Genomic DNA, 27,681 nt, shown 5'->3' on the forward strand with positions numbered 1-27,681 from the left:
AAGAAAAAAGCATCATACGAACAACTGTCAATAATTTTTTGTTTAAAAGTATATCAAATGGGAGAACAAGAGTATGAATCCAAAGGTTTAATAGATATACGAAGATAAGGTATGAGGGCCAATAGGACAACTCTCCACCTAAGTACAAAAGTAAAGAACAGCAACTTATGGTTAAATAAACATCTCCACTAATATATGTCGAGTATGCGATATCAAATCAAGTAAGCGAGTCATGGCGATCTTACAGTCCGTCGAAAACATTTAACATTATTAAAAGATAACAATTTTGAGAGTGCAATAGTCAAAAAATAATTTTGTGCAAAAATAAATTTAAAGATAAAAACATTTGCATATATTTACAAACAGGGTATATATAAATATACTGACTTTAGATCAGTGTTTTGAACTGATTCAAAGAGTTGACACTGATGATGTTTTGTGGAAGTTAATTCCAGATATTCGAGGCTGGACAATTATTTTCGCGTTTATCTGCATGCATACCATTAAGGGGCTTTGCGGTATGGGCTTTACTCATTGTTGAAGGCCGTGCGGTGACCTGTAGTTGTTTATTTCTGTGTTTTCATTTTGGTCTCTTGTGAGAGTTGTCTCATTGGCAATCATACCACATCTTTTTTTATATGATTATACTATTTAAGCAATAAGCTTTTATCCAACCATTCTATAGAAATAATCATTTCAACGTTTTGCACATCAACAGCATTCAAACAAAGGTCAATTCATTTGTTCCACATGATTATTCCTGTTATAATTTTGACGGATAAGAACTTCAAATATGTATGTCCTTTGCATGTAACGTTCACAATATAATTGACACAGGTTCATGGAAAAGTTACAAGCTGTAATTCAATTCTAACTGTTTGTACTCCTTTTCTGATGACAGGAGGAAATGAGCTATCACACACGGTTTGTGTCAGTCACTCAGTCTCATGAAAAGGAAGTGGACATTGATCACCCATAAAAATAATGTTATTTTTTAAACTCTTTTGTGGCCCTAATGCTGTTGAAATTGTGTCTACTCCTAAAGCTATCATTATAATATCTGAACTACAGGATAAGTACAACGTATAAGCTTGGAAAAGGCTTGTCTCATCCATTCAGATTATTTAGTCTATACATTTCTTTTTAAATATCTTCACAGGAAACCTTAGCTATATATAAATTGAGGTAAACGAACCACAGGCACTTGTCTCAGAAAAAAATCCTTTATCAAGGTATATAAGATTTTGTTTCTGGAGACAAGTGCCTGTGATAAGAAAAGATTGCTGAAAGTCACAAATAATCGTTTAAAATTGGTTGAATATGCAAGACTTTTTTTCTCAATTACTTCTATTGATTTTACAGTTGAGGAAATTTTTCAAAAGCCTCCATCTGTGACTATCTGTTTTATTGAAACGTATTCACCATTTAAGCTAGAGGATATTTGATAGGGTATGAAACAAAAGTTACTATGATGAAATGTCTATAACTAAGAAGATGGGATATGAGTGACAATGGTCCAGTAGATGTGTTTAAAAAGTAAACAATTATAGGTCAATGTTTAAAATTGGCCTTCAACACGGAGCCTTAGCTCATACCGAACAGCTATCTATAATGGGCCCAAAAATTACTAGTATAAAACAGCTTGAACAGGAACACCAACGGTCTAAGTTAACCTATAATGAGAAAGGAGAAGCAATTCAGCAATTCTGTGGTGACATCATTGACTTGGTCATTTCAAGTTATAAATTAACTGCTTACAAAACTTAATTTTTTTAAATCATCTAAGGCTTTCTTTCTCAGGAATAGATAACCTTAGCTGTATTTGGCAAAACCTTTAGGAATTTTTGGTACTCAATGCTCTCCAATTCTTACTTTTATATTTGGCCTTTTTTTTAACTTTTTTTATTCGAGCGTCACTGATGAGTCTTTTGTAGACAAAACGCTCGTCCAGCGCATTTACAAAATTTAATCCTGGTATCTATGATGAGTTTGTTATGAACCAAACCGCCAACTCATCTGTTTAAATTTAATTACCATTGAAGTCATGTTGGCAGTCTGTGAAGGTTTTTATACTACATCTATCACATTATCAATGTTATATGAAATTGAGGCCACGGTCATATGAACCATGCCTTACAGCACCTTACAATCATTCCATAAGCTAAATATAGTGGTCCTCTCGCTAATAGTACCTGAGAATCAGATAAAACCTTAAAATCTTAACATTGACAATGAACCATGAAAATGATGTCAAGGTAATATGAACCCTACCAGACAGACAAGTACACCTTACAATCATTCCAGACACAAAATACAATTGACATATGTATTATAATATTTGAGAAACATACCAAACCTAATCAACTAAACATTGACCAACACAATACTTTAATAACATTGACAAATGAACCACTAGATATGTCAAGGTCAGTTGAGACCTGCCATATTCACCTTACAGTTGTTCCAAGGCACTTGTCTCAGAAAAAATTTCCCATATACCTTATTATAACACCGTGTTATAATAAGGTATACAGGAAATTTTTTTCTGAGACAAGTGCCTGTGCAGTTATTCCATATACCAAATATAGCTATTAGTATTGGAAAAACAGACCAAAATACTAAAAAAAAATTCAAGTAGTCACTGATCCCTGAAAATGGGGCCAAGGACAATGGGCATATCATTTTAAAAGTAGGCATATTGATTGGTTGTTAAATTTGTAAGGTCCAGCGACAAATATTTGAAGTATGGTGAGTGATTGCTCAATCCACAGAGATTTATGATTGTCAGAATTCAATTGAATGAATAAATTTGATGAAAAGACCATCTTTGATTCATATGAAAAATAATTGATGAAATTTAAAGGAAATCTGTCCTTCCTTGGTCTCATAATATCTCTCAAAAAGTGTGTTAGAGACATATAGATACAAAATTGTATTAATTTAAACTAAACAGAAAGAACATACTAATAGGCTATTATTGGAGTGCTGTTAATAAGTATATTAAAGGCTTTTAAACTTGGGGAAGATATAATAACTTGCTCATTTGTGTAAAATATATGCAAGAACAAAATTATACATTTGTATACTATATGATGTATAGCAAATCTATTTTTTTCCACAAAACCAAAGAAAAAGATTTGGGTAACAGTAACTAGTAATAAGAATATAACAAATAGAAAGCACTATATTTGAAACAGTCATACACAATTACACAATTATACACATTTATAAGTTAATATCCTGTCATAACTCCTCTTTCTCCATTGAATCTTTTGTATTATTATCCTCGGATGTATCTACAAACAAATAGAAAAAAAGTTTAGTTTACTTTAAACTTAAATCAATGATACAAAAAAATTGCTCATCTTACAAATTGTGTATTATGTACTGATGTACAGGATCCATCTTTTTGGATAAATATATATACCAATCATTAATGAAGGCTGTACAGTAACCTATAAATTATGCTTTTAATCTTTCCCCTTTGAACTCTGTTGGAGAGTTGTCTCATTGGCAATCATACCACAACATGCATAATAATTATAACCATAATGACGATATTCAGCAATTGTTTTTTTAATTTTTTTTATAAACAATTAAAGAACCTTAGTGAGCATGCTCACATACCCCACGTCCCCACATTGTCATTTGAGAAATTAAATTTGTGTAAGAAAAAAAATTGAATAAGAAAAAATAATGACTAATAATTTCCTGTCAATATGCACATCTACACAGTATGTTCTTATTATCTACAAAATTTCATGAAATTCTGTTGTGTGGTTTCAGAGGTGTTGAGATGACAAACTGTTGCAGAAGTACATTGAAGCAAATAAGTTCAAAGAGGCGTAACTCCTAGAAAAAAATTTGAATCGTAATTTCCTGTCGATATGCACAACTACATAGTATGTCCTTATTATCTGAAAAGGTTTCGTGAAATTCTGTTGTGTGGTTTGAGAGGAGTTGCGATGACAAACTGTTGCAGTAGTACATTAAAGTAAATAAGTTCAAAGGGGCGTAACTCCTAGAAATAAAATTGAATCGCAATTTCCTGTCAATATGCACAACTACATAATATGTCCTTATTATCTGAAAAGGTTTCGTGAAATTCTGTTGTGTGGTTTGAGAGGAGTTGCGATGACAAACTGTTGCAGTAGTACATTAAAGTAAATAAGTTCAAAGGGGCGTAACTCCTAGAAAAAAAATTTAAACGCAATTTCCCGTCGATATGCACAACTACATAGTATGTCCTTATTATCTGAAAAGGTTTCGTGAAATTCTGTTGTGTGGTTTGAGAGGAGTTGCGATGACAAGAAACAGGACTGACAGACGGACGGGTCAAAAACATTATCCCCTCCGCAACTTCGTTGCGTGGGGTATAATAAATTTATTGATCTATAGTTGATAGTATGAAGAAAGACTCACTGTCACTCACATATTCTTTTGTTATTTGCATTTAAATTCCATACAATATTTCTCTAAGAATAATAGGAGCAAGACTTATTCTCCTGCTGTTTTTATTACAATAGTTAGTGTTTTATGACAATGTACAATTATCTGTTATTTAATCATAACAAAGTTTTCATTGATCCTTTGACAACAATCAAATAAAGTAAAGCTTTTTAAATATCAATCTTTATACACAGGACACAGGCACTTGTTTTCTATCCATGGGAAGATCTACTATCCCTATATATATGGATAGTCGACCTTCCTATGGATAGAAACAAGTGCCTGTGACACAGGAACATGAATGAAAATGTATGAAATAAAAAGAATTAAAAAAAACCTATGATATCAAGATTTTGTTATTCATTTTGAATTGTAATTTGGTCATTCTAGTTTAAAAAAAAAATTAAAGTTCTATACCTGGGGCAATGATTAATCACCAAATTTCCTCTAGTATGTAAAGGGTGAAATATGAAGAGAAAACAGAAAATGATTATTCTAACGAGTATGCTCTTAGTTAATCAAAAACTTAATTTCTGCTTTAGTTAACTCTCCAACAATCTGTTAAGGATATATAGTATGTGAGAAAAGAAATGCCATGCATTAAATGCAATGTAGTGCATGAAATTACACAACTTTTAGGTAAAGCAATGCATTATATTACAATTACATGTAATGCACAAATTGCTGCATTACACATTACATGCAATTACTTGGGAATATGTAATGCATTAGTACCATGCATTACAATTACAAATTTGCATTACCCCATGCCTGCCACACACATGGCATACCCACCCTCGCTTCAGTTATTGAATATGAAATAATTCATGAAAGCCATGGATTTGTTGTAAATTTACACATGGCCTGGTCCGAGATATTTGTTAATTTTATCCCAAACTAATGCTCAGGATAAAATTCCAACAAAATTATGGCTTCCATGAATTATTTCTGAATTGACCGCTAGTTATCTTTTTGCTATTTGTGTATTTGTAGATTGCTGTCACATTGTTGTTTACCAGGAAATGTGAGGCATCATATGCACAACTATAGGGTTAGGTTGGTCTGTCATATTCTACATAAACCTCACCTATCGTCACCCCCACAAAAACAAGATAAAACAAGAATGTGTCCCCAGTACATGGATGACCCATCCTCACTATCATTTTCTATGTTCAGTGGACAGTGAAAACGGGAGAAAATCTCTTTTTTTGGCATTAAAATTAGAAAGATCATATCATAGGGAACATTTGTACTAGGGAACATGTGTACTAAGTTTCAAGTTGATTGGACTTCAACTTCATCAAAAACTACCTCGACCAAAAACTTTAACCTGAAGCGAGACAGACGGACGAACAGATGAACGGACAGACGGAGGAACAGACTGACAGACGCACAGACCAGAAAACATAATGCCCATAAATGGGGCATAAAAATCAATAGAATAAAAAAAGTAATGCAATGCTGTATCAAAAAAAGACAGAAAGATTAAAAAAAAATTAGCTAACAATTTTAAGGAAGTTAGTGGTTCAAATTTATAATGAATGAACAGATACAATAATCACTGTTAGTCTTGAATATTTGCAAGTGTATCGTATGAAAAACTTGTAAAAGTCAATACCAGATATAATTATTCAGATTTATTTAAACTGCATTAAATTTTAAAAAGTTTTTGTCTTATGTACTCTATCTGCTACAGCCAATATATTCATCTGTATGATAACAAACAGTTAAATAATTGCAAAAGTTTATTTGAGCAAAATCAACAACAAATAGATAATTCTATGGAAGTCCTATTAACCTTGGAACATCATATAAACAGAAAAATAATGGATGTAAACACAAAGTCATACCAAATTGCTAAAAACATCTTAATCAGTATGGTTTAATAATGTACCACAAGATTGTTAACATTAAATGCAAAACATACTTGAAATGTTCCTTCAAAATTACATTACGTAAAACAAGCACCACTAAAACAAAAAGACGAAATTTTTAACAATCTCTAATAATTTTGAGTCCGTCATCTATAAATCCTATAGTGGGTGAGATTTTCTTCTCATTCCTCACCAACAACTTAAGTTTCTATTTTTCATCTTGACTAAGTTTTTTTTTTCATCTTGAATGAAAACACAAAAGATTACTTTATTCAACATGATTTTTGTACTTTTAAACCACTTGCAATTTGAACTGGTCAGTAAAAGTATCAAACAATGCTAAGAAAAGGTTTCTCTTGTTATGAAAACTGCAAAAATTTGCCCTCAAATGTCTGAGATTTCATTGCTTTGCACTCTTATTGCTTTTAAATTTTCATGTAGGTAAAGTTTAACAAATGTGTATAAAACTTGCTATTAAATATAAAAAAGAAGATGTGGTATGATTGCCAATGATAAAACTGTCCACAAGAGACCAAAATGACACAGACATTAACAACTATAGGTCACTGTACAGCCTTCAACAATGAGCAAAGCCCATACCGCATAGTCAGCTATAAAAGGGCCCTGATAAGACCTTATTTATATAAAAAAATGGACGAAAAACAAATATGTAACACATAAACAAACGACAACCACTGAATTACAGGCTCCTGGCTAGGGACTGGTACATACTTAAATAATGTGGCGGGGTTAAACATGTAAGCGGGATCCCAACCCTCCCGTAACCTGGGACAGTGGTATAACAGTACAACATAAGAACGAACTATAAAAATCAGTTGAAAAAGGCTTAACTCATCAGATGGACAAAAATACAAGTGGACGTGGCTGGGTACTTGTACATCCCGACAAAAAAAGACACTAAGAATATATCTGAGAGTACTCACAGTTATCTGACTGCTAGTTCAAAACGACTAACAACTAATAAAACAAATTATGCATCTAAGACTTTTTAACATTTTTACAACTACACATGACATGATTTGCTATTGCACATTGATTTAGGACAATTTTAAATGCATATACAAATACAAAAATATGAATTACACAATAAAAACTCTGATCAATAAACATTTATGTCTTTTACAATATTTATACTAATGATAGATGTGAACATACAGTCATATAAGACTTAATGACATATTTTGTCAGATAGCAAAATTACAAAAATCAGACAGTTGGTTTTCTGGTTTGAATTGTTTTACATTTGTCAATTCGTGGCCTTTTATGTCTTGCTATGCTGTATGGGTTTTACTCATTTTTGAAGGCAGTACTGAGAACTATAATAGTTGTTGATTTCAGCATCATTTGGTCTCTGGTGAAGAGTTGTCTCATTGGCAATCATACCACATCTTCTTATTTTTATAGCCTGAAATCACTTGAATAATCAAAATCAGTCAGGACTCAATTCTTAGTAATAGCAAGAAACAGATAGTTCCTTACATCAATATCATTAATTGCACTTTTTTAAACAATTTACAACTTCTAGTTTTCATTTCACTCACATTTGGATTCATTCTTTTACATAGAATATCCCTCCATTTTGCTATTTCATACTTGTTTATAAAAACATATACATTGTTTCAATCACTCTTCTTTTCTCTCGCTACTATATCCTAAGAATGCATGTAATTAAAACCTCTGAAGATTATTTACCATTACGGTAGTAAAGATGCACATAATTCAAACAAAAGGTACTTTCTGGTTTTATCAGTAAGTTTATGTACTGCAGGGGAATTTTAATTTTCTTCCTTCTATTTTTCTTTCAACATAAATGTCTACTTGGTCAAACCAAATGTCCATTTAAATGTTATGAACAGTCAAATGAAGTTGCTATTTCTCCATATACCCATGAAAACATTTTCATCTATATCTATAATAATAAACATATAGAATCGATTCAAAATGATCCTATGGTTACTGAAGAGAATATAATTGAGTCAGATGTTACAAAATTGAAAAAATAATATCAATGGTTTTATTACTAGCAAAAAATCACAACAGTTTTATTCCTATAACAAGACCTTCATATTGCAAACCAGTACACATATATACCAAGAAAAACTGTTAGAACACTTATAATGACAACATTTCCTCTGACTAGTAATCCACACAATGCATAAAGTCCAAGAATTGCAAAATGAACAAGTAAACTTGGCTGGGAGTATTTGTTCCTTTTCTTTAAAGATTTTTTATCTTTGCTTGAAAATTTCTTTTTATGTGGTTTAGATTCCTTCTTTTTGGGAATATCTGAAACAAAGGAAAAGAGAAAGTGTGACATAGAAATGCAAGAGAGAATCCTATTCAGTGGCGGATCCAGGGGGGGGGGGGGTTCCGGGGGTACTCACCCCCCCTTTATTTTTGCCGATCAATGCATTTGTATCGGGACATATGTTTTGCACCCCCCTTTGCCCTGGGTGCCCTGGGTTAGCACCCCCCCTTTCGAAAATTCCTGCATCCGCCCCTGCTATTATGAATAGCAATTTCCTCAACAAAATATAGACAAGGATCCCACCATTCCAAATAATCTTATCTCTTTACTTCCAATCAGAAGGAAACCATGATAATGAAAGAATAAAACTGACATAAATGAGAGCTAATCCCCTTATTAGTTTTGTTTTGATCTAAATTGCTTTGACATTGACACAGGATATATCATGATGAGTCCTTGTATTTATCCCTTTTGAACTGTCATGGTGAGTCCTTGTATTTATCCCTTTTGAACTGCTGAGTCCCAGCTATTTCCAAATATTCCAATGTACATCAAACTTGCCTTCCTCAAAGGAAATATAGGGGGAGAAGATAACAATGGGGCAATCATAATTTAGAACTCTTTAAAACCAGATGCTCTGCCGGGTGCAGCTTTATACGACTGCAGAGGCCAAACCCTGAACGGTTGGGGCAAGTATTTACATAACATTCAAGCTGGATACAGCTCTGAATTTGGATTATGATTAAATAGTTGACACAGCATAGGTTTCTGACACAGAATGAATGTGGTCTAATAAACTTAAAATTTTTTTTTTGCTTTTGAGCCATTCACTTTGCTGTTGAAAATAATCCTCTGAAAAAAAAAAAATTTGAAGAAATTTTCTTTTTAATTTCTGAAATCTGAAATGAGAAAAATGGAACCCCCCATTTTTTTTTTTACCTCCCACTTTCCCTCATTCCAAAAATGATCTCAAATAAAAAAATTAATGGATTTTGCAACAATAACTACTCATTCAAATACATCATAAAATATTAAAATATAAAATGTCATACAGTCATGGTTAAAATTAATATTAATTAATAGTAACTTCTAAAAAAATAAATGGGGAATGTGTCCAAAGGGACACAGATGATGCCCCTGCTAGCATATAACGTTATAAAAATCTTCAATTTTTCCACTTGTAAAGGGGCATAACCCTAGAATGGTAATCAAAGTGCTTGTAATCACTGAATGGTAAAGATTGCTTTGATTTATCAGTTGGTAGTAAAAGTGAATATTGCATTGTATATTGTATAAAACAATGATTTAAGTTGATTCTACTACTATTCTGGACAAAGAAAGATAAATCCAATTTTCAAAGAAGATTTCATAAAGTATTGGTTTAAGGTGATTCAACAACCATTCTGGACAAAGAAAGATGACTTCAATTTATTGTCTTGAAACTACAAAAATGCTTGTTTTTGGCCCCTTTTTGGTCCTTTATTCCTAGACTGTTTGCCCCATAACCCCTAAAATATGTACCAACCTTCTACTTATGGTATTAAACATTGTGGTACAATTTCAGAACAATTGAAATACATATACACAAATTATTGTCCTGACACTAGATAAATGCTTGTTTTGGGCCCCTTTGGACCCCTAATTCCTAAACCTTAGGGACCATAACCCCCAAAATCAATCCCAAGCTTCCTTTTGTGGTTATAAACATTGTATTAAAATTTTATGGATTTCAATTTACTTATACTAAAGTTATTATCCGGAAACAACCTGTTTTCGAACGATGCTGATGCCAACGACAACGACGACGTGATACCAATATAGGACCGCAATTTTTTTTGCGGTTGTATAAAAAACTAGACATGAGATATGGTATGGTTGACAATCAGAAAACCATCCACCAGAGATCACAGATCAAAGAATAAAACTCAGTTTGACTTTTCAGAAACAGATAGAACAGCATTCAGGGCCCCTCGATACAGTTACAGAATACAGGGGAAGTAATGACATTGCCCATGTTATATGTTACTTTTTGCTACATCAAACTGCGACATATTGAGAAATGATCCATTTTTCCACAGATTTAAATCATTAGGGAAAGACAATTTAACTTCCAAATTCAAAAGGGGGTATGTTTTGTTTTATGGTTTTCCTAAAAAGATATTCTGTAGTCAATTTCACAAAAAAAAATCATGCTAATTTGGAGTTACTATACATGTGTTTTCATATGATTAATCAATTAATAGTTCTCAAATATTTTGAGCGAGATTTAAATTACATTATTAATTTTTTTATTATGATAAATTATTATAGAATAGCTTATTTCATAATCTGATTTTTGAACAACATTCATGCATGTGCAAACCACACAAATTGCATATGAATTATCAATGTTGATAGGTTCCCAGTTGTTTTTTTTAAATTTATTTTTGAATTCTCGATTAAGTTATTCTATCTATATCTGACTGGGAAATCAAGGCATTTTGTTGCATCTAAAGATATAAACATGTGTATTCAATCTTCCCTATAAAAGATGTTGAAAACTCAGGCCTAGGCTCATTTCTAATATTTAAAATAAAAACAAAATCTTTGCTGTCCATCATTTTACAATTTTTTCTACATCACATTTTCTTACTGTATGTGTTTATCTTGAAGTACTGAGTTTGTAAAAACAAGTAATGATTGCAACAGAATGCTGTAACAAAGTTTTTAAAAGGATGCCATATATGAATAAACCCCTTTGGACTTACCTTATAAATCATTCAATCCATATTTTCATGATATTTGAAAATTAAAGATTTTGCAGGGGTATACATTTGTAGAAAAAACTTTCTTTTCAAAACTTCAACACATGTATTAGCTGCATTCATATATACTTTAGTATTGTCATATGATCATGCATTTACAAATTATGTATTCCCCCTTTATGTTATTCACAATCCATTAGTGCAGGCATAGCAAACAAGTTGGGGTATATAAACACATAAGATGAGGCTAAAGGAACAACACAGGAAAACAAAGTATATATATATATATAAGGAGGCTTTGACGGTACAAAAAATCAGCAAAATTTGAAACAGTTTTTTTTTCAAAACAAATTTTATTTACCACATTATTAGTTGTTACTTTATGATATGGTACAAAAATCAATCAAAAAAATCAATTTGTTTTGGCCCCAAATGACTTTTGTTAATGTTCATATCATTGAAAAAGCTCCAAATTATCTCCCTTTGGTGAACAAATGCCATTTTTTGCATTAAAATTGAAATAACTTTTTTAACTCATCGGTGACCTATATTTTTTATTATTTTTTTTCAAATAAACTGTACTTGAACTAAACTATTGTAAAATTTAAGTGATTTCTGTAATTTAGTCTTTTTCTTATTTCGATATTACTTTTTTTTCTCCTATTAGTTCAACAGAAAAAAGGTACCTTAACAAAAATGCATGCTTCTTTCGAAGGCAGATTGTGAGCTTAACTGAATGGTGACCCATATTTTTATTTCAATTTCCATAAAGAATAGGATAAATTTTATTTATAGAAAACAAGAATGTGTCCCCAGTACACGGATGCCCCATACGTACTATCATTTTCTATGTTCAGTGGACCATGAAAATGGGATAAAATCTCTAATTTGGCATTAAAATTAAAAAGATCATATCATAAAGTTTCAAGTTGATTGGACTTTAACTTCAGCAAAAACTACCTCGACCAAAAACTTTAACCTGAAGCCAGACGAACGAACAGACAGATGAACGAACGGACAAAAGAACGGACGCACAGACAAGAAAACATATTGCCCATAAATCATTATGTTTTAATCATAACATATGTATTAACAAAATAAAAATAGTAAGTTAATTAGGGAACAAAAAATATTTTTTCATTGTAAATATTTTTTTTACAGTTTCCCATGTGAAACTTAAATATCTAAATGAAAGAATACTGCTGTTTATATTTCATTTTTTTAAAGTAAGTTCCTTGGGTTAAGTTTTAGCTATATACTTAGTGAATAATTGTGATTTAACAAATAATAGCATCAAGATAATGAATTTTTACTGAGTTTGACCATAAATTGTGATTTATTACAATACAGGAACAATAATTATTGTTGTGTAGTAAGAAAGGACTATCAGTAAATATCAATGATAAAATATCAATTAATTGTTTTCTTTTATATTTCTGAAGTGTATGAACCTGTTTTTATAGATTCAAGGATGGCATATGCATTTTTGAAAGAACTTTCAAACTTCACAATGACTACAAAAGAAAATTCTTTATCTGAAGGTAAATCTACCATCAAAGTTAATTTATAAAATTACAGATCTAGCGTTAAAAAAAATAATATAGCTTCACACACTCACTCTACCAGAAAGCCTCTTACCTTTTGGTTTTGGTATACATGTATTATTTTCTTTTATTAAACCATCTTTACATTTACAATCATAGCCACCATCTTTATTTGTACAGACTTTATTTTCATCTTCACATATATCTTCTAACAGACATTCATCTACATCTGCAAAATAGTCAAATTCTGAGATGATATCTTTTCTAGATAAGAAAGCAAGTTTCAAAGTAAAAGTTTGATAATTTTCTTCCATACCCAGTATTCACAATTTTGTCTAACTTGTTGTCAGACACTGGTATTTCTGTATCTGCAAGTACCGTCATAAATCTTTAGACTATTTTTTTGAATTATTTTTCTGTTTGTTTTTGTCTTTCAAGTGGAACTAGTTCAGAACTAAGTAAAGTGGCACATGAAGTTAATTAATTAGTTAAATTATTAAGTCTCATAAGTCATTTTTTGGCTGGATATTGATTGTTGTTTGTGTGTATATGAATATTGTGTGAATGCCTTGTTTCAATCAATATGTGACACTATAATAAACAATTTTATTCTTATTCTATTATAAACTGACCACTACAACTGATAATCAAATTACTGTTAAAAATCTATTAATCTACTAATTTTGGATTTAAAAAAAAAATCAATCACAATTAATGATGAAGTAAAAATAAGATTAAGCAGGAAAGATGAGGATTCGTTAGATCTATACTACTTCCTCCAGCCTGGATTAAAATAAAACTTATGTGGGTTTACATCGATTATATATAATTAGGTGAACTTGGCCTTTTGGCAGACAGAATAAATTTATTTAAGGAATGACTGTAATATTTCTTCTGTCTTTAAAGAAGTAACATAAAAAATATGGTGCACACTGAGTAACGCACGTAGCAGGTTATTTAACAGTGTGCACCACATTTTTTATGTGATTTCGAATGGACTGACAAAATATTACAGTTATTTCTTATAATTAAATTCTAAATTCCATTTTAAACCGGTGTAAATCATGAAAAAACATTGATGACATGGTCACATGACAAAATTGTGTCTATGATATGATAAACTAAACGACATCAGCCAATCAGAAGACATGTTACATTCAAAATTAAATTATTTAACAATGGCTTGGTTGATATATGTCATTTATAGTATATATACGATACAACCTTCTTCACTTGATTATGATTTTTTGCAAGATATGTATGAGCTTCAAATGTTCCTGTGGTCTTTTTTTTATAGTCATTTTGTGTAATGTATTTAGTGGACTTTTGTATGTCTTCTTTAAAGGTTTCATGAAACTTAGTTAAGAAAATAATATCATTTTCTTTTTTTATGAAATAAACAGCATTTTTATTATTTCTAAATGCTTTTACTGCATACATTACCTTTACAAGAGTTATCTTCCATGGTATAACCTTCTGCACATTTATCACATTTATCTATACCATACAATGTACATCCATCACATGCTTTATGGCAAGCTGCAAAAACATACAAAAGATAGCTACCATTTATCTAGATGTAAATAAAAAGCAGGCCATAAATAACAGCATTCAAGCATTTAGGTATAATAGGGCTCTGATATATTGAGACATTAATTTAAAATTATGAACTTTCCATAAAAATGGGCCATTCTCTTTCTGTATTTTTTTTTTAAAGACAAATAGACCTTACAATTGGTATTAGTATTGATTATGTTATCAGTAAGTTAACAGCAAAGTAAATACTCATTATATATTCATATGCACATTCATGGCTCAACAAGTGGATACTTGAGTCTGCATTACACAAGGTCACGCTTTTCTCTGACTGTTACTTTTTTTAAAGTCTTAACACTAAATCCATTGGATATTGGAAGTGTATTGATTGATATCAAAGTCTCAGATGAAGAATGTTTATTGTTTGTTTTTCACTTTGAAATAGCTTTCAGTAACTCTGCGCCTTTTATAGCTGAATATGCAGAATGGGTTTTGCTCTTTTTGAAGATATATATGTGAAATCTTATTTTTTTTTATTAGAAGTTAAAAACAGATTTTTTTTTATGGGGTATCATTTATGCAAGTCTTAAAATGAAAAAACAAAATATGACACACATATTCTTGGGATGGTAGTACTCCAAATACTTACAAGTAGAAAGGATAACATGGACCTGAGCTGTAATATACATGGTCAAACTTACTTGTAATAGGATAACATAGACCTGAGCTGTAATATACATGATCAAACTTACTTGCACAATGGTATGAGCCTTGTGTATTTGAACAATACTGTCCATTTTCACATGTAGCATCTGTTTCACACTCATTTATATCTAAAATTAAATGTCAGGGGTATAAATGATTGAATTAAAAATGTATAAATATTGGCACTTTTCTGGATAACCTTCATCAGAAACTCTTTTATCCAAAAAAATTATAAATGCAAAGAATGTATTTCAAATGTACTTCCTAAAAATGTGAAGAGCCACATGAAGTTTCCAAAATATGAACTGTATTTACATTGTATCAGAAATCAAATTTATTCATTCAGTGTATGTTCACTTGTGTTAATATGTGTTTTGATTGAGTTAAGCCATTTCAATTGATATTTTACAGTGTGTCTTTCTATGTTGTGGTGTTACACTATTGTTTCAGATAAGAGTGAAGGTTGGTACTGATTAAAACGTTTAAACCCTCTGCAATTGTTTACACCTGTCCGAAGTTAGGAATCTGATGTTCAGAAGTTGTCATTTGTTGATGTGATTCATAAGTGTTTCTTGTTTCTCGTTTTTTATATAGATTAGACCATTTGTTTTCCTGTTTGAATGGTTTTATACTAGTCATTTTTGGGGCCCTTTATGGCTTGTGTTTGGTGTGAACCAAGACTCCTTGTTGAAGACAGAACTTTGACCTATAATGGTTTCTTTTATAAATTGTGACTTGGATGGAGAGTTGTCTCATTGGCACTTATACCACATCTTCTTATCTATCAAGAAACAAAGATAAATTCAAGTAAATGAAGCATGAGGTTTAACAAATATCACTGGTTCAAACACTATGAATATGCTTCTACTTGGAAATATTGCTTTATATTGAAGGTCAAGATTTGTATTACAGAATCAAAGGCAATGTTACTATTACTGTTATTTTGAATGAAGTTAACCTAATGACAAGAATTGTAATCAATTTTTAGACTTATCAGAAGGTAAGTTATTTACCTTTACAACCCTCTTCTTCATTCTGTTCCCACCCCTTTCCACATTCATCACATCCTTTAGGACCAGCCTCCCAACATGTGGACTTACATGACATATGACAAGCTACAATGCAATCATTAACAATTGTATTAGATGCTTATTGGGTCATGTATGTAAACATAATATAGTATTGTTAATGTAATAATTGTGCGACTATAATAACAATATGCTAGAATAAGTATTCCTGTTCTGTTTATGACATTAATGTCTGACAATTTCTCCAAAGTAAAGCCACCAATATAGAGTTTATGATTTCATATCAGTAGGATCTGTTTGGCAACTAATGGCATTTTAACAGGACAGATTTATGAGAAATCTTGATTTAAAACATTTTTATTATAATGTATCACCAACTAGTACTGTAATGTGCATTTGATCCACTTGTAACTTTATTCTTTTTATTTTCAATAAACCATATCTCAGAATCTATAAAATTAACTAAATAATCTTTTCTGCCTCAATGTTAAGTTCCGTATATTAGCATGTTCCGTAGTTTGTTTTTAGTCAGACCCGCAAGTGGCAGGAATTATTCTTCTTGATTCACATGGAGTTCGAGCAGGGCGCCCGACACAGATGAAGACAACTTGGTGAGTCCGTAGCTATATATTATTGACTTTTCATCAAGACTTAACACTTTTCAATGAAAAGTTGCTAACAAGCTTATAATTTAGGATTCAGACTGTGATAAGACTCTTACCTGTACATGTTATGTGTGTATCATTTTTACTTTCTTCAAAGAATGCATCTTTACATTCATCACACAGATCTCCTTGGTAACCACTATCACAGTTGCATTTCCCAGTTCCTTCTCTTGTGCCTTCTCCCTGAGTAAATATACAAATATTTGAAAAAATAGAACTATGAAGGACATGAAGGATGAGTTTTGCCAATTATTAATTTTTTTATATGCCTGCATGTGTGGGACTTAAACAACAATGTATGTGTTTCAACTTTAAAAATTGAACTAGGGCTCCTGAATCGCTCACAAGTCAATTTGATAAAAAAAATACAATACAAGTGGAATATTCAATTAGTTTCTGGCAAAAACACCTGGAAAATGAAATGCCATAATGTGTAATAACTCTTAAAGCTGACGGTTTCACACATGTTGACTGATTGTAGATCTTGACTTTTTGATAAATTTACTATTTACAGTTTCTCTCAATCCACTATAGTTTAAGCCAAACAAACACAAAAAGACAAAAATTAAAGAAGTCAAATTGACAATTTTGGCAAAATTGACTGATTTGTAAAATATCTATCTACTAAAGCTCGCATAAAGTCGGTTTATTTAGTCTTGAAAGGGAAATTACTCCCATAATGAGTCAACTGATGAATTAGGCCATTGTTGGTAATTTTTCCACAAAAAAAACATAAAATTGGTAAAAAGTGTCTTTTAAGGGAGATAACTATAATACAGTTGACTGTTGATTTAGGAATGTTGACTTATTTGTAAATCTTGTTCTGCTGATCAATTTTGTGGTTTTATGGAAGTTATAATAGATAATCATGACACAAAAAAAAATCAGGTGCTTCAGTATTTTTATATTACTGATAGCAACTCACTGTTGAAATATTGAATAAATCTTGTCTATTTTGAAATTGTTCTCCAACTGTATGTTTAATATAAAAATAAAGAGATGAGGTATAATTGCAAATGAGACATCTCTCCACCAGAATCCAAAATGACATAAAAGTTAAGAATGAATATCAAATTTGTCCTTTTTCACCAAAATAGATCAGTCACTGAGCTTCCACTATTATACTAGAAGATAAAAATTCATCTTTTCCTGCAAGGAGGAAAGCATGTGCAAAATGTTCTAAATCAGGCTATCAAGACAATGTGTTGCTCACTGTTATTTTTGTTTAAACATCTATTTTTTGGAGAAGTTGATAGGTATGGTCTATTATACTGTCCAATATGTTTGTTAATTTCTGATTTCTTTTAATTTTCATGTATTTACTTACATCACATTTCCCATTGCTCGTACAAGGTCTATCTTTATCTCCTTTACACTGTGAACATGATGGTCCATAGGTATTTTTTGGACAACAAACTGAAATAAAAATTTAAAAAGAAAAGTTTTTAAAACTTATGATGCGCTAAAAACATGAAATGGAATATTATGGCATTTAGGAAAAACATCTTCATATGTAGTCAAATTATTTATGTTAATTTAAGGGGAAGTCATGTGGGAGTAGGAATCATTCAACAGTGATGAATGCAATTGTTTTTATTTACCTTGAAACCAAAATGACAATTGAGCCTATTTCAATATCTATAGACAAGTTCCTCTTTTTTTTAAAACTTTTAAAGACATCCCAAAATCATTTACATGCCATGCTTGTATTTCTCGCTTATATAACAGTCATAGATGTAAACAAAATTAAAGCAAAATTAGATTTGTATAAAATTAATACCTTTAACATTTTCTATGCACAACCACTGGAAGAAATCTGCATCTCTTTTCTTTTGAAACTGGTTGAACCAAAAATTTTCAACTAAGTCTTCATATTCTTCTACCATGGTATGACACTGATATTCATAAAAATAAAGTAATTATTAGTTTTTTTAAAGCACATCTGAAATTTAAAAGACTGTTCTGACGTCACATAATTTTAGTGTTTATTTGCAAGAAAATCTGTGATGTTATAATAACATCCAATTCCTTAAAGTACCTGATATATACAATTCTAGTAAGAGACCGAAAATACCAAAAAATTAAAGGATGGCAGATTGAAAAATGTAAATATTTTCCTCATGTTCATAATTACACAGCAACTAAATAAAAAAAACATGTTATAATTTACTCATAGGCTTCTCATTTTAACACTGACCAGTGTAGAATTTTATATCCTTAAAATGATGAGACTCACAATATAATTTGGACTCACCATACCATAATAAGCTGGTATAAGAATTAGTACTCCCAACTTCTATTAGTTAACAATTAAACAGCAAACTTACTGTCTTATTGTGATTTGTCAAGTATTGTATCTTAATGCATTTTTATAGATAGTCATTGCTTTTAAACTTTTTGAAGTTATCATTATTTCAGTACAGTATATGCTGGTGATTCACTTTCATACATGTGATGGACTGTGAAACTCAGATCAGGAGATTTGGAAATTTTGGTCAGGAGATTAGGACTCAGATCAGGACGTTTTTTATCGACATAAATTTTGTCGTAAATGTAACCGTATGATGTAGAAATTGTGTTTTTTCTTCAAATTTCCATCAAATTGTAATATGTTTATAGTACCCTTATTGCCTTTCTATTTAAATGAAATAAAATATTAAATAGAATCTGTTTCTTGTTTTGTTTTGTTTTTGATAAATGATTGTTCACTGCTTACAAATAAATGATTATATTTATTTATCTTATCTGTATAGATTTGTATTCATGACTCCATCTCCTTATCATTGGTAACTGTTTCGACAAATAAGGAAGAAATATGCTCTACATGTATATTTGCAACATCATAAATTAATTAAAAAAACCCAATAAAACTGCATGGCTTTTAAGCATTATGAAAGTCATATTTCTAGAAAACTTAAAAAGACTTAAACAGTGTAAATGTTTTGCTATCTCTAGCTAAAACAATAAAATCTTAATATACTAACATCTATAATTCTAAGTCCCAAGGTTGTAATAGGAAGTAAACTAACTAGGATTTTTATTCATCTTGTATATTCCAGTCATATTTTTATCAGACAGATTTAGTATATAAACTTCAATTTAATTCTTAAAAGGAAGTCTAGATCATGTAGATTGCTAAAATAATTTATAAATTTATATTTTTTTATTTGTCCCAAAACATTTATATTCATTTAATTACCATCCTTTTATGATTATTTGATTAAAATATTAATCATTTATAGTCTTTTTACAATTTACATTTTTAAAAGCAAAATAACTGAAAACACTCAGCATAAAACAAAGGGAAGTAACAAAAATGTATTTCAATTATTTCCAATACTCAAAGATTTTATCAAACAACGGCAATTAGCCAGAGATAAACATCGTTGATTACCAGTATGTTTGACACCCAAGCTGTCAAGTGAAGCCATATAATTATACATCTTCTTTGATTTACAGGTAAAATTTAACACAGGTGTCAATTACACCCGTACAGTAGTAAGAAATGATCAAATATGGCGTCCGAAAATTTTCATTCATGAAATATTTCATACACGGGAGTTTTTTCTCCTAAACGAGAGGACGGGAGGAGACCCCTGAAAACGGAATTATTGTACTCCCGTCGGGAGGTTCACATGTATGCACTTTAGGTTATCTCAGTATATTTTCAAAAGATGTTATCGGCACTTGTGTATTGTCTATATTTGCTTTAGAGATAAAGTATCATGGTTATTTTTGTTGATGGGTTAATGTTGCTGTCAAATTGACATATACTCAACATGTCCTTTTATATGTACAGGTTTGTCAGAATTTCACCAGGATGTTACAGACTTACATTTTTTGACTTACATGTTTGCAGAAAACATATGATTTTTTTTACAACTGTTCTGGCAAACAGATTTGTTTGTTTCCAATCTGTTGTCAGTCTGCAACAAATCATATCATTTTGACAAGGATCCATTCTAAACATCAAGAATTCCATGCTGAACTATCTGTTTCATGTATGTATGCAATTAGTTACATTATGTTTATTTCAAATTACCTCTTTGGTATCTTTAGAACACAAATTTTCAACAATTTCCACAAGTCTTGTCTCACTGCAAAAAAAGAAAATAAAACTTAACTAAAAAAACAGCTACTTCAGGATGTGATCTTGTTACATATATTAAAGTGTTATTTATCAATTTGTAAGCACTGTGTATTTTGGTGGTCATTTTCCAAAGTGGTGAGCAAACAATGATTTCCCACAATTGGAATAGTAAATTATATAGTGTACCTCCTTAATCAAGTTTTAGTTAAATCCTTGCAAAAACATATATATATATAATTCTTATATGATTTGCATATCTATAAATACTTGAATTGGATTAGTCAATTAGAATTTTTCTCTAAGTTTACACTTCGATAAACCATGTTTCCGAAACTACTTTTGTAATCTATTCATGCGCGATACACAAGCTTGCAGTGATCCCGGGATTTTCAGCAAATTGAGATTAAAAAACAATTGCATAACAGTTGTGACTATTCTAGTGCATATATAACAAAAAAAGAAATAAATTTATTGCACTAAAGCTTCGAAAATGTACAAAAATTAAATTTAATAAAATTCCGCGAAATTTCATGAAGGATTTGGCGAATTTACGTCATGGCAAAACACGACGTCATACGAATGGAAATTTTCAAGAGAAAGATTATTTCCTTACGTGTACGCTTCAAATTCGGATAAAATTTAATTAAAATGAAGTTTTTGAGGTAGGTGCTATTTCATTTAAGATTCCGTTGTATTTATCGGCATTTATGGTTTTTAGAAAGTCAAGATGGCGGTGTACTCCTTAGATAAGACTTGCCATTTTGCTTTTGATTGGTAAATATATATAGTAGCTATCAACAAAAAAAATGTTTGGCTGAAGAATTATAAGGATTAAACACATTTTTTCTAGAGGTTATTGATGTGTAAACCGGGGCTCTTACTCACAAACTCAACATAAAAGTCCTTCGGACTTCTATTCAGTTTGTGAGTTAATCGCCCCGGTTTACACATCAATAACCTCTAGAAAAAATGTGTTTAATCCTATAATAAATATTTTCAAAAATTTATACACAAAGGGAACAATTGGGAATAAAAACAAGAGTGATTTTTTTTCTCTCACAAAAACTAACTTGTGACCCAATATTTGACTACAAGAAAAAATCTGGAATTGCATATTTAATGATTTATTGGAATCCAAGCAGAAAAAAGGTTTCTCAAAATTTGCAAATTTAAAAGAAAAGTAAGTTTTTAACAGTTAAGTTACAAATTTATTTTTCTGAAAACAGCAGAATGTTTTGATGTACACTCTTTAGGCAAAAGTAGTTTAAAGTACCAGAAGTGAAGGAAAGTAAGTCTTAAAAATTTGTTTCTATGAAATAAAATATGACCAATATACATGTATAGTTAATGCTTTCACCAGGTTTCTAGGGGTCTCATTGGGGGGTTCTGATCCCGCTTACTGTTTTGTCAGATTCCTGTATCCCACTTACACTATGTACATAGGCAATTCTCATTTTTTTGTAATTTTGTCGTGTCCCGTTAGAATTCATTTCCCATTTTCATGGCACAGTAATTTGACTTTCACATGTCACGCTTACAAAAAAATCATCATTCCTGTGTCACGCTTAGACTCCAATGAGACCCACTTTCTACAGATATATATTTTTTCTGTCTTTGTTTAAAAAAAAAATATAAATGAAAATTGCTGTTTCAACAACTTGGTTAAAATTATCAAAATTTACTGTCATGAACATCTTGGAAACTAGATGTCAATTTTGACAGATGGAAAAGCAAAGTACCTGCCTCAGTTGCCCTGTAAAGTGAGCCCTGAAATATGGGCTTTGGTCATTGTTGAAGGCTTTTTGGTGTCCGTTATCTGCTTTATTGGTATTCTACTTCATTTAGACTCTGTTGGATAGTTGTCTCATTGGATATAATTCGGAATTATTCCATATCTTAAAATGTCCTAATTTTGTATGCACTGCTGTACATGAAACAACAATGTAAACTTAATGTGCCTACAAACCTTGTAGCATAACTTCCTAGACTTTTCTCTTCCCATCTTGTATTACCACCACCAAAGTTGGCCTTAGCAGTTTTCTTAAGACCCTAAAAAATATATTGAAAGAAAACATTACATTGAAATCTATTCACAAATATTAAATTGTTTTTATACACAATAGAGAATGAGATGTACATGTATATTCATAGTACCGTAAATTTAACAATTGTTGGAAATTTTCAGTTATGAATATTATTTTTTTTGGTTAACGCAACAAAATTCAATCAATGATAACCTAAATTTGACAGTTGGATAAAACATGGTATACAGCTGACCATTTATTTTCATTTAAGTCAAAAGGTTGGACCTATATCATGTATATCATTTCCACTTCCAAAAATACTCATTAACTACATTTGTATTTGCTGATTACATGCTACATTTTATAGATACATGTATTTTAACGTTTACGTTTACATTTATGTGGGCAGTGCTCACTGGATCCTTGAATCTTTGAACTGATAAAGTAATTGTGACTGTTAGACATTTTATAAACACTTGTCTTTATTTTAATCTAATATATGTAAATGATAACCCAACCCTGCCTAAAGAAATATATTAATTCTACATTTTGTATCTTTAAAAATTGCAATTGAAGCAGTCATACATTTTTGCAACGAAGTAATCCTCATTAGAATATTCACTCCTTTGCTTGAACATACTGAAGTAGATTTGATGCTCAACAAACGCACTAATGACGTCACCTAAAACCAAACACTTTGACGGAAAGATAACACCTGCATTGAATCAAGCGTATTGATGATAAGGAACCATCAAAACTGGTTTACAGTATTGTTACAATACGGGGAGTTTCAGTTTTTAATATTGATACAGATAGCATGACATTCTGCAGTTATAGTAATTAAAAGATTAAAAAAGTGCACATCCGCACCAGAAGTACATGTTTACTATTTTGTGGTAATTCTAACTAGACACAGACTCCTTGCTACCACTGAAAAGCCCCATTTGGTAGAAAAACTTGGTAATACATGTAATAGTACAAAAATTTACCAATGGGTAAAGAATAAAGGTATGACTGAGTTGAGTGTAGGTATGACTGAGTTGAGTGTATAGAAGTATAAAATAAACAGATGTGCCATGTGCACATGACTCTGGTCGCATTTTCGCCTTACATGTACATGTACAAAACTGTAACCATGGACGATGGTAACTGCTCAATTTCATATAATAGAAATTTAAGAAAATCAAAAAAGACACTACTTCAATAGACATGTTAGATATAACCAGTTCACCAAAGTTTCATGAGAACTGCTGAAAGCATTTCTAAGTTATTGTCTGAAAACTGGAATATCCCCCCCCCTTTTTAAATGAATAAAACACCATAACCTGGAACCTGTACACGTAAAATCTAAAATTATAAGAGTTGTAAGGGAGCTTAGGTCAATAGATATAAACAATTTGCCAAAGTTTCATGAGAACAGCTAAAAGCATTTTTGAGTTATTGTCCGAAAATTGGAAAATCCCCCCGCCTTTTTTTTAATTTAAAAAAACCCACCCATACAGGGGTTCAAATTAACATTAGGTACTGGAAGACTCTCCAAACTGAAAGGTCCACAACCTTAAATCCAGGTCCTGCTCTTACTTAAAATATTCCATAACTCAGTAAGCATGGTAAGATACAAAATTAAATGTGCTTTTGGTATTAGGTTAGCTGATTTCATTGTCAGTTTCATGGTTGTTCATGATAAATGTAATTGTCTTGTATATATTATGAATTCAAGTAATCTTTTTTTAGGTATTGGGAGGGTGTCACTGTGGGTGGATTTGTTGTCTCAACGATTGGTAATTGATTACTAATTATGCCATGATTATCTCAGCACTATATTTCAGCTCGATTTTAAAAGTCCACGTGAGCTTGTGTTGCTTTGCTTACATTGAATCATATCTAATTGCACTATTTGTGAAAATAAATTAAGAAACTTCCAGCTATTTACTGGCCCAAAAATTGAGAAAAAATACCCGTTGACATTAATATATACTGTATTGTAATATGTTAAGACTTTAAAAGCATCTACATGCATTATCAACATTTATTACTGATAAAGAAAATTACTGTCATAAATTGTCATATTTATTGTCATAAACTGTCATATTGCATTGGATTTTGACATTAAAATTTGTCAAAAAGTAATTTTGAGTTTCTGAATAAAATATTTTCTGCAAAATAAACATCACTGTCATGAATAAAAAAAATGAAAATAAGTTTTGTGATCATTTATTTGGAAATTGGTAAAAAGGTTTGCAAAGTTAATTTTTATTTTCTTTCAAGTCGAAGATCCGTCTGGCCTAGCTAGTAACCAAAACGTAAGTCCGATTTCAAAAATGGAAGGTCACGAACCTCGGACCACCACTTATTTGAACCCCTGCTATAACTGGGAAATATAAAATCTAAAATTTATAAAAAAACCGAAAGGGATCTCACGTCAATAGATATAAACAATTTACCTAAGTTTTATGCAAATTGGTTAAAGTGTTTTTGAGTTATTGTCTAACATGTTGATGACGAAAGGACGGACAGACAGACCGACCAACAACAGTTTACTATAATACGTCCTGTAAACGGGTGTATAATATGGGGACAAAGTCCCCAATTACGGTAGAAAAATCAATAAAAATTTTTTTTTAAAAAATCGGGAAAATTTCCTGAATTTTTCATTCTACTAATGAACTCAAAATCGTTAACTTTTTTTTTTCAGATCTACTTCCGTTTCCGGTCTTGTTTGCATCGTTTGCATGAGACTTTGAATAAAATGTATATATATCAACATATCAACAAATATAGGAAGAAATTCAACACCCAATCATTTTTAATAATTCTTTGATATGAAAACGTTTTCTGGATAACAGCGTTTCTTTGTTTACATTGAATATGACGTCATAACTTGAATAACATCACAACTAAATCCCTAACAACAGAACCAATATCGGAAACGTTACGGTATTTCCGTTTTTTTTTATCAACATGTTTGAATTAAAAAAAAATAATACAGATTTCGTCTCCATTCACAGGTAATGCCTGCCTCATATTAAGTAAGTAAAACTTTATTTGGATTCGGCATATTGACAAACAATACAAACATAAGCTCTAATGAGCTTTTCACCGAATATTAACTATGTACAATGTACATGTAGTATAACCATTGAAGCAAATTATTTTACCTCATCAAAATTATCTATAATTCCCCTGCATACTGAACATTTGTCAAGAGCCACATATTCAATTAAACTTATTATAAATAAGCTGAAGACTGTCAAGCGATTAACTGTCATTTCTGAGGTATAGTGACAAATTTCACAAATCAGCTGATGTTTGTCTCTGCGTATCAAGAACTTATGTGGCAGACTCAATTTAAGTACTATGATTTTTGATTCTCTTTGCTCTTGGCAGGAGATATCGTATATTCAACAACATTTAAACACCATGATAACAGTCTTCTTTTTCACGTGTACCGGCCAAATCTTTGTTGACAACTCAGTAATTAATATCCAATCATAGTAAGCCACGATCGTCAAACCGGGTCAATATCCGGTTTGTCTACAAAAAGTATAACAATCCTGTAATCAGCACGGGATAGCTATATATATATATATATATATATATAAAAAAAAAAAAAAAAATAAGAAAGAAAACAGAACAACAGGAAGAGAAAAAATTGAAATGTAAAACGTACCCTAGATTTTTTTAATCAGATTAAAAAAATACACCAATGGGTATGTTTTTTTTATTATCAAGTAGTTCCAGACACAGGCACTTGTTTCTATCCTTTTTTTGTTTGTACTCATTTCAACCCCTATTCTTATACTGAAAAGGAAAATATCCCATAATTGGATAATGATAGATATTTAGAGACATTAATTCTCTTTTAAAAGATATCTAATAGAATCTAAAAGCACGGCAGCCAATCTTTTCGTTTAACGTTATGATAAAAAGACTCCTCCGTAGATCCGATGGAAAGGGCTTACTGCTCTTAAAAAGTTGGGGACCATAAAAAGTCGGGTATATATTTACAATTCCAATCATATAGGAAAGTTCAAATCACATAATTATGCATATCATACTACTATATATATACCATATACCAGAAGTCATTTACTAAAGATCTCAGTGGAACCACATGCAGGCACTTAATTGTTTCTATCCATTGGAAGACCCATTACATACATGATGGTATTCTTGATCATTGAAGAATTCATTCATTGCTCGGCTTCACATATTTACCACATTCCATTGCATATATATATATATCACCATTCATTCTTTACCAAATTTCCATGCCTTCAGCTTGGCATTTCAATACACTAAATATCAATAACTGTTCAAGCATGCTTCAAATTGAAATCAACATCGCTCAGTGAAACATATTCATTTAGGTGATTCGAGTTTTACCTATGTATGGCTTCCTCATCTAAAATTACACCCCCATCTACGGGGTTGAAATGCAAATACCCATCAACCAAGAATAAAGCCAATAAAGTCAGTCGTCCAATAAGTTCATGATCATCATCATCTTCCAATAATGGTCAGGAGTCGTAGACGACTATAATGATTGACCAGGCGTAGGTCTGAGGGAGCCACTCTCCACACAGGTTTAATATGTACAAATAAAAAGCTGGTATTTACAGTTAAAACTATCTACATCGAATAGTGGTTTATGTGGTTGTCCTCAGGCCGCAGCTGCATGGAGCTAGGATGGCCTTGAAGTCGTCCAGAGTGGATGAGTTGGTCACCCTTGTTGGCTGCTGGTTCCAATTCT

The 27,681-nt window shown here is 31.1% G+C and overlaps 1 protein-coding gene across 2 annotated transcripts; it reads right to left on the minus strand.

Moving 5' to 3' along the window:
* Window positions 1-3,168: 3,168 nt before the first annotated feature.
* LOC139514311 (cysteine-rich with EGF-like domain protein 2) lies at window positions 3,169-26,448 on the minus strand. 2 transcript variants are annotated; one of them, XM_071303404.1, is made up of 11 exons: window positions 26,087-26,448; window positions 22,871-22,953; window positions 20,857-20,911; window positions 18,595-18,709; window positions 18,142-18,230; window positions 16,871-16,997; window positions 16,135-16,236; window positions 15,169-15,249; window positions 14,324-14,419; window positions 12,975-13,109; window positions 3,169-3,296 (listed from the first exon to the last, which is right to left on the minus strand). In XM_071303404.1, exons 1-11 carry the CDS (start codon window positions 26,195-26,197, stop codon window positions 3,244-3,246), a joined length of 1,047 nt encoding a protein of 348 aa, XP_071159505.1. In that variant the 5' UTR covers window positions 26,198-26,448; the 3' UTR covers window positions 3,169-3,243. The 2 variants fall into 2 exon arrangements, with proteins under 2 accessions (XP_071159505.1, XP_071159496.1); XM_071303395.1 differs by lacking the exon at window positions 3,169-3,296 and adding an exon at window positions 6,182-8,630 and having other exon boundaries at window positions 26,087-26,408.
* Between the last annotated feature and the right edge of the window lie 1,233 nt (window positions 26,449-27,681).

Source organism: Mytilus edulis, chromosome 1 (genome assembly GCF_963676685.1).
Source record: "Mytilus edulis chromosome 1, xbMytEdul2.2, whole genome shotgun sequence".
In the NCBI taxonomy this organism is placed as follows: domain Eukaryota; kingdom Metazoa; phylum Mollusca; class Bivalvia; order Mytilida; family Mytilidae; genus Mytilus; species Mytilus edulis.

Excerpts from the sequence above, each read along its gene's own strand:
- LOC139514311 (XM_071303395.1), bottom strand. The coding sequence starts at position 26,197 with ATGACAGTTAATCGCTTGACAGTCTTCAGCTTATTTATAATAAGTTTA. Across the intron at positions 22,954-26,086 it reads TTATAGATAATTTTGATGAG|GGTCTTAAGAAAACTGCTAA; the intron begins GTAAAATAATTT and ends TATATTTTTTAG. Across the intron at positions 16,237-16,870 it reads TACACACATAACATGTACAG|CTTGTCATATGTCATGTAAG; the intron begins GTAAGAGTCTTA and ends ATTGCATTGTAG.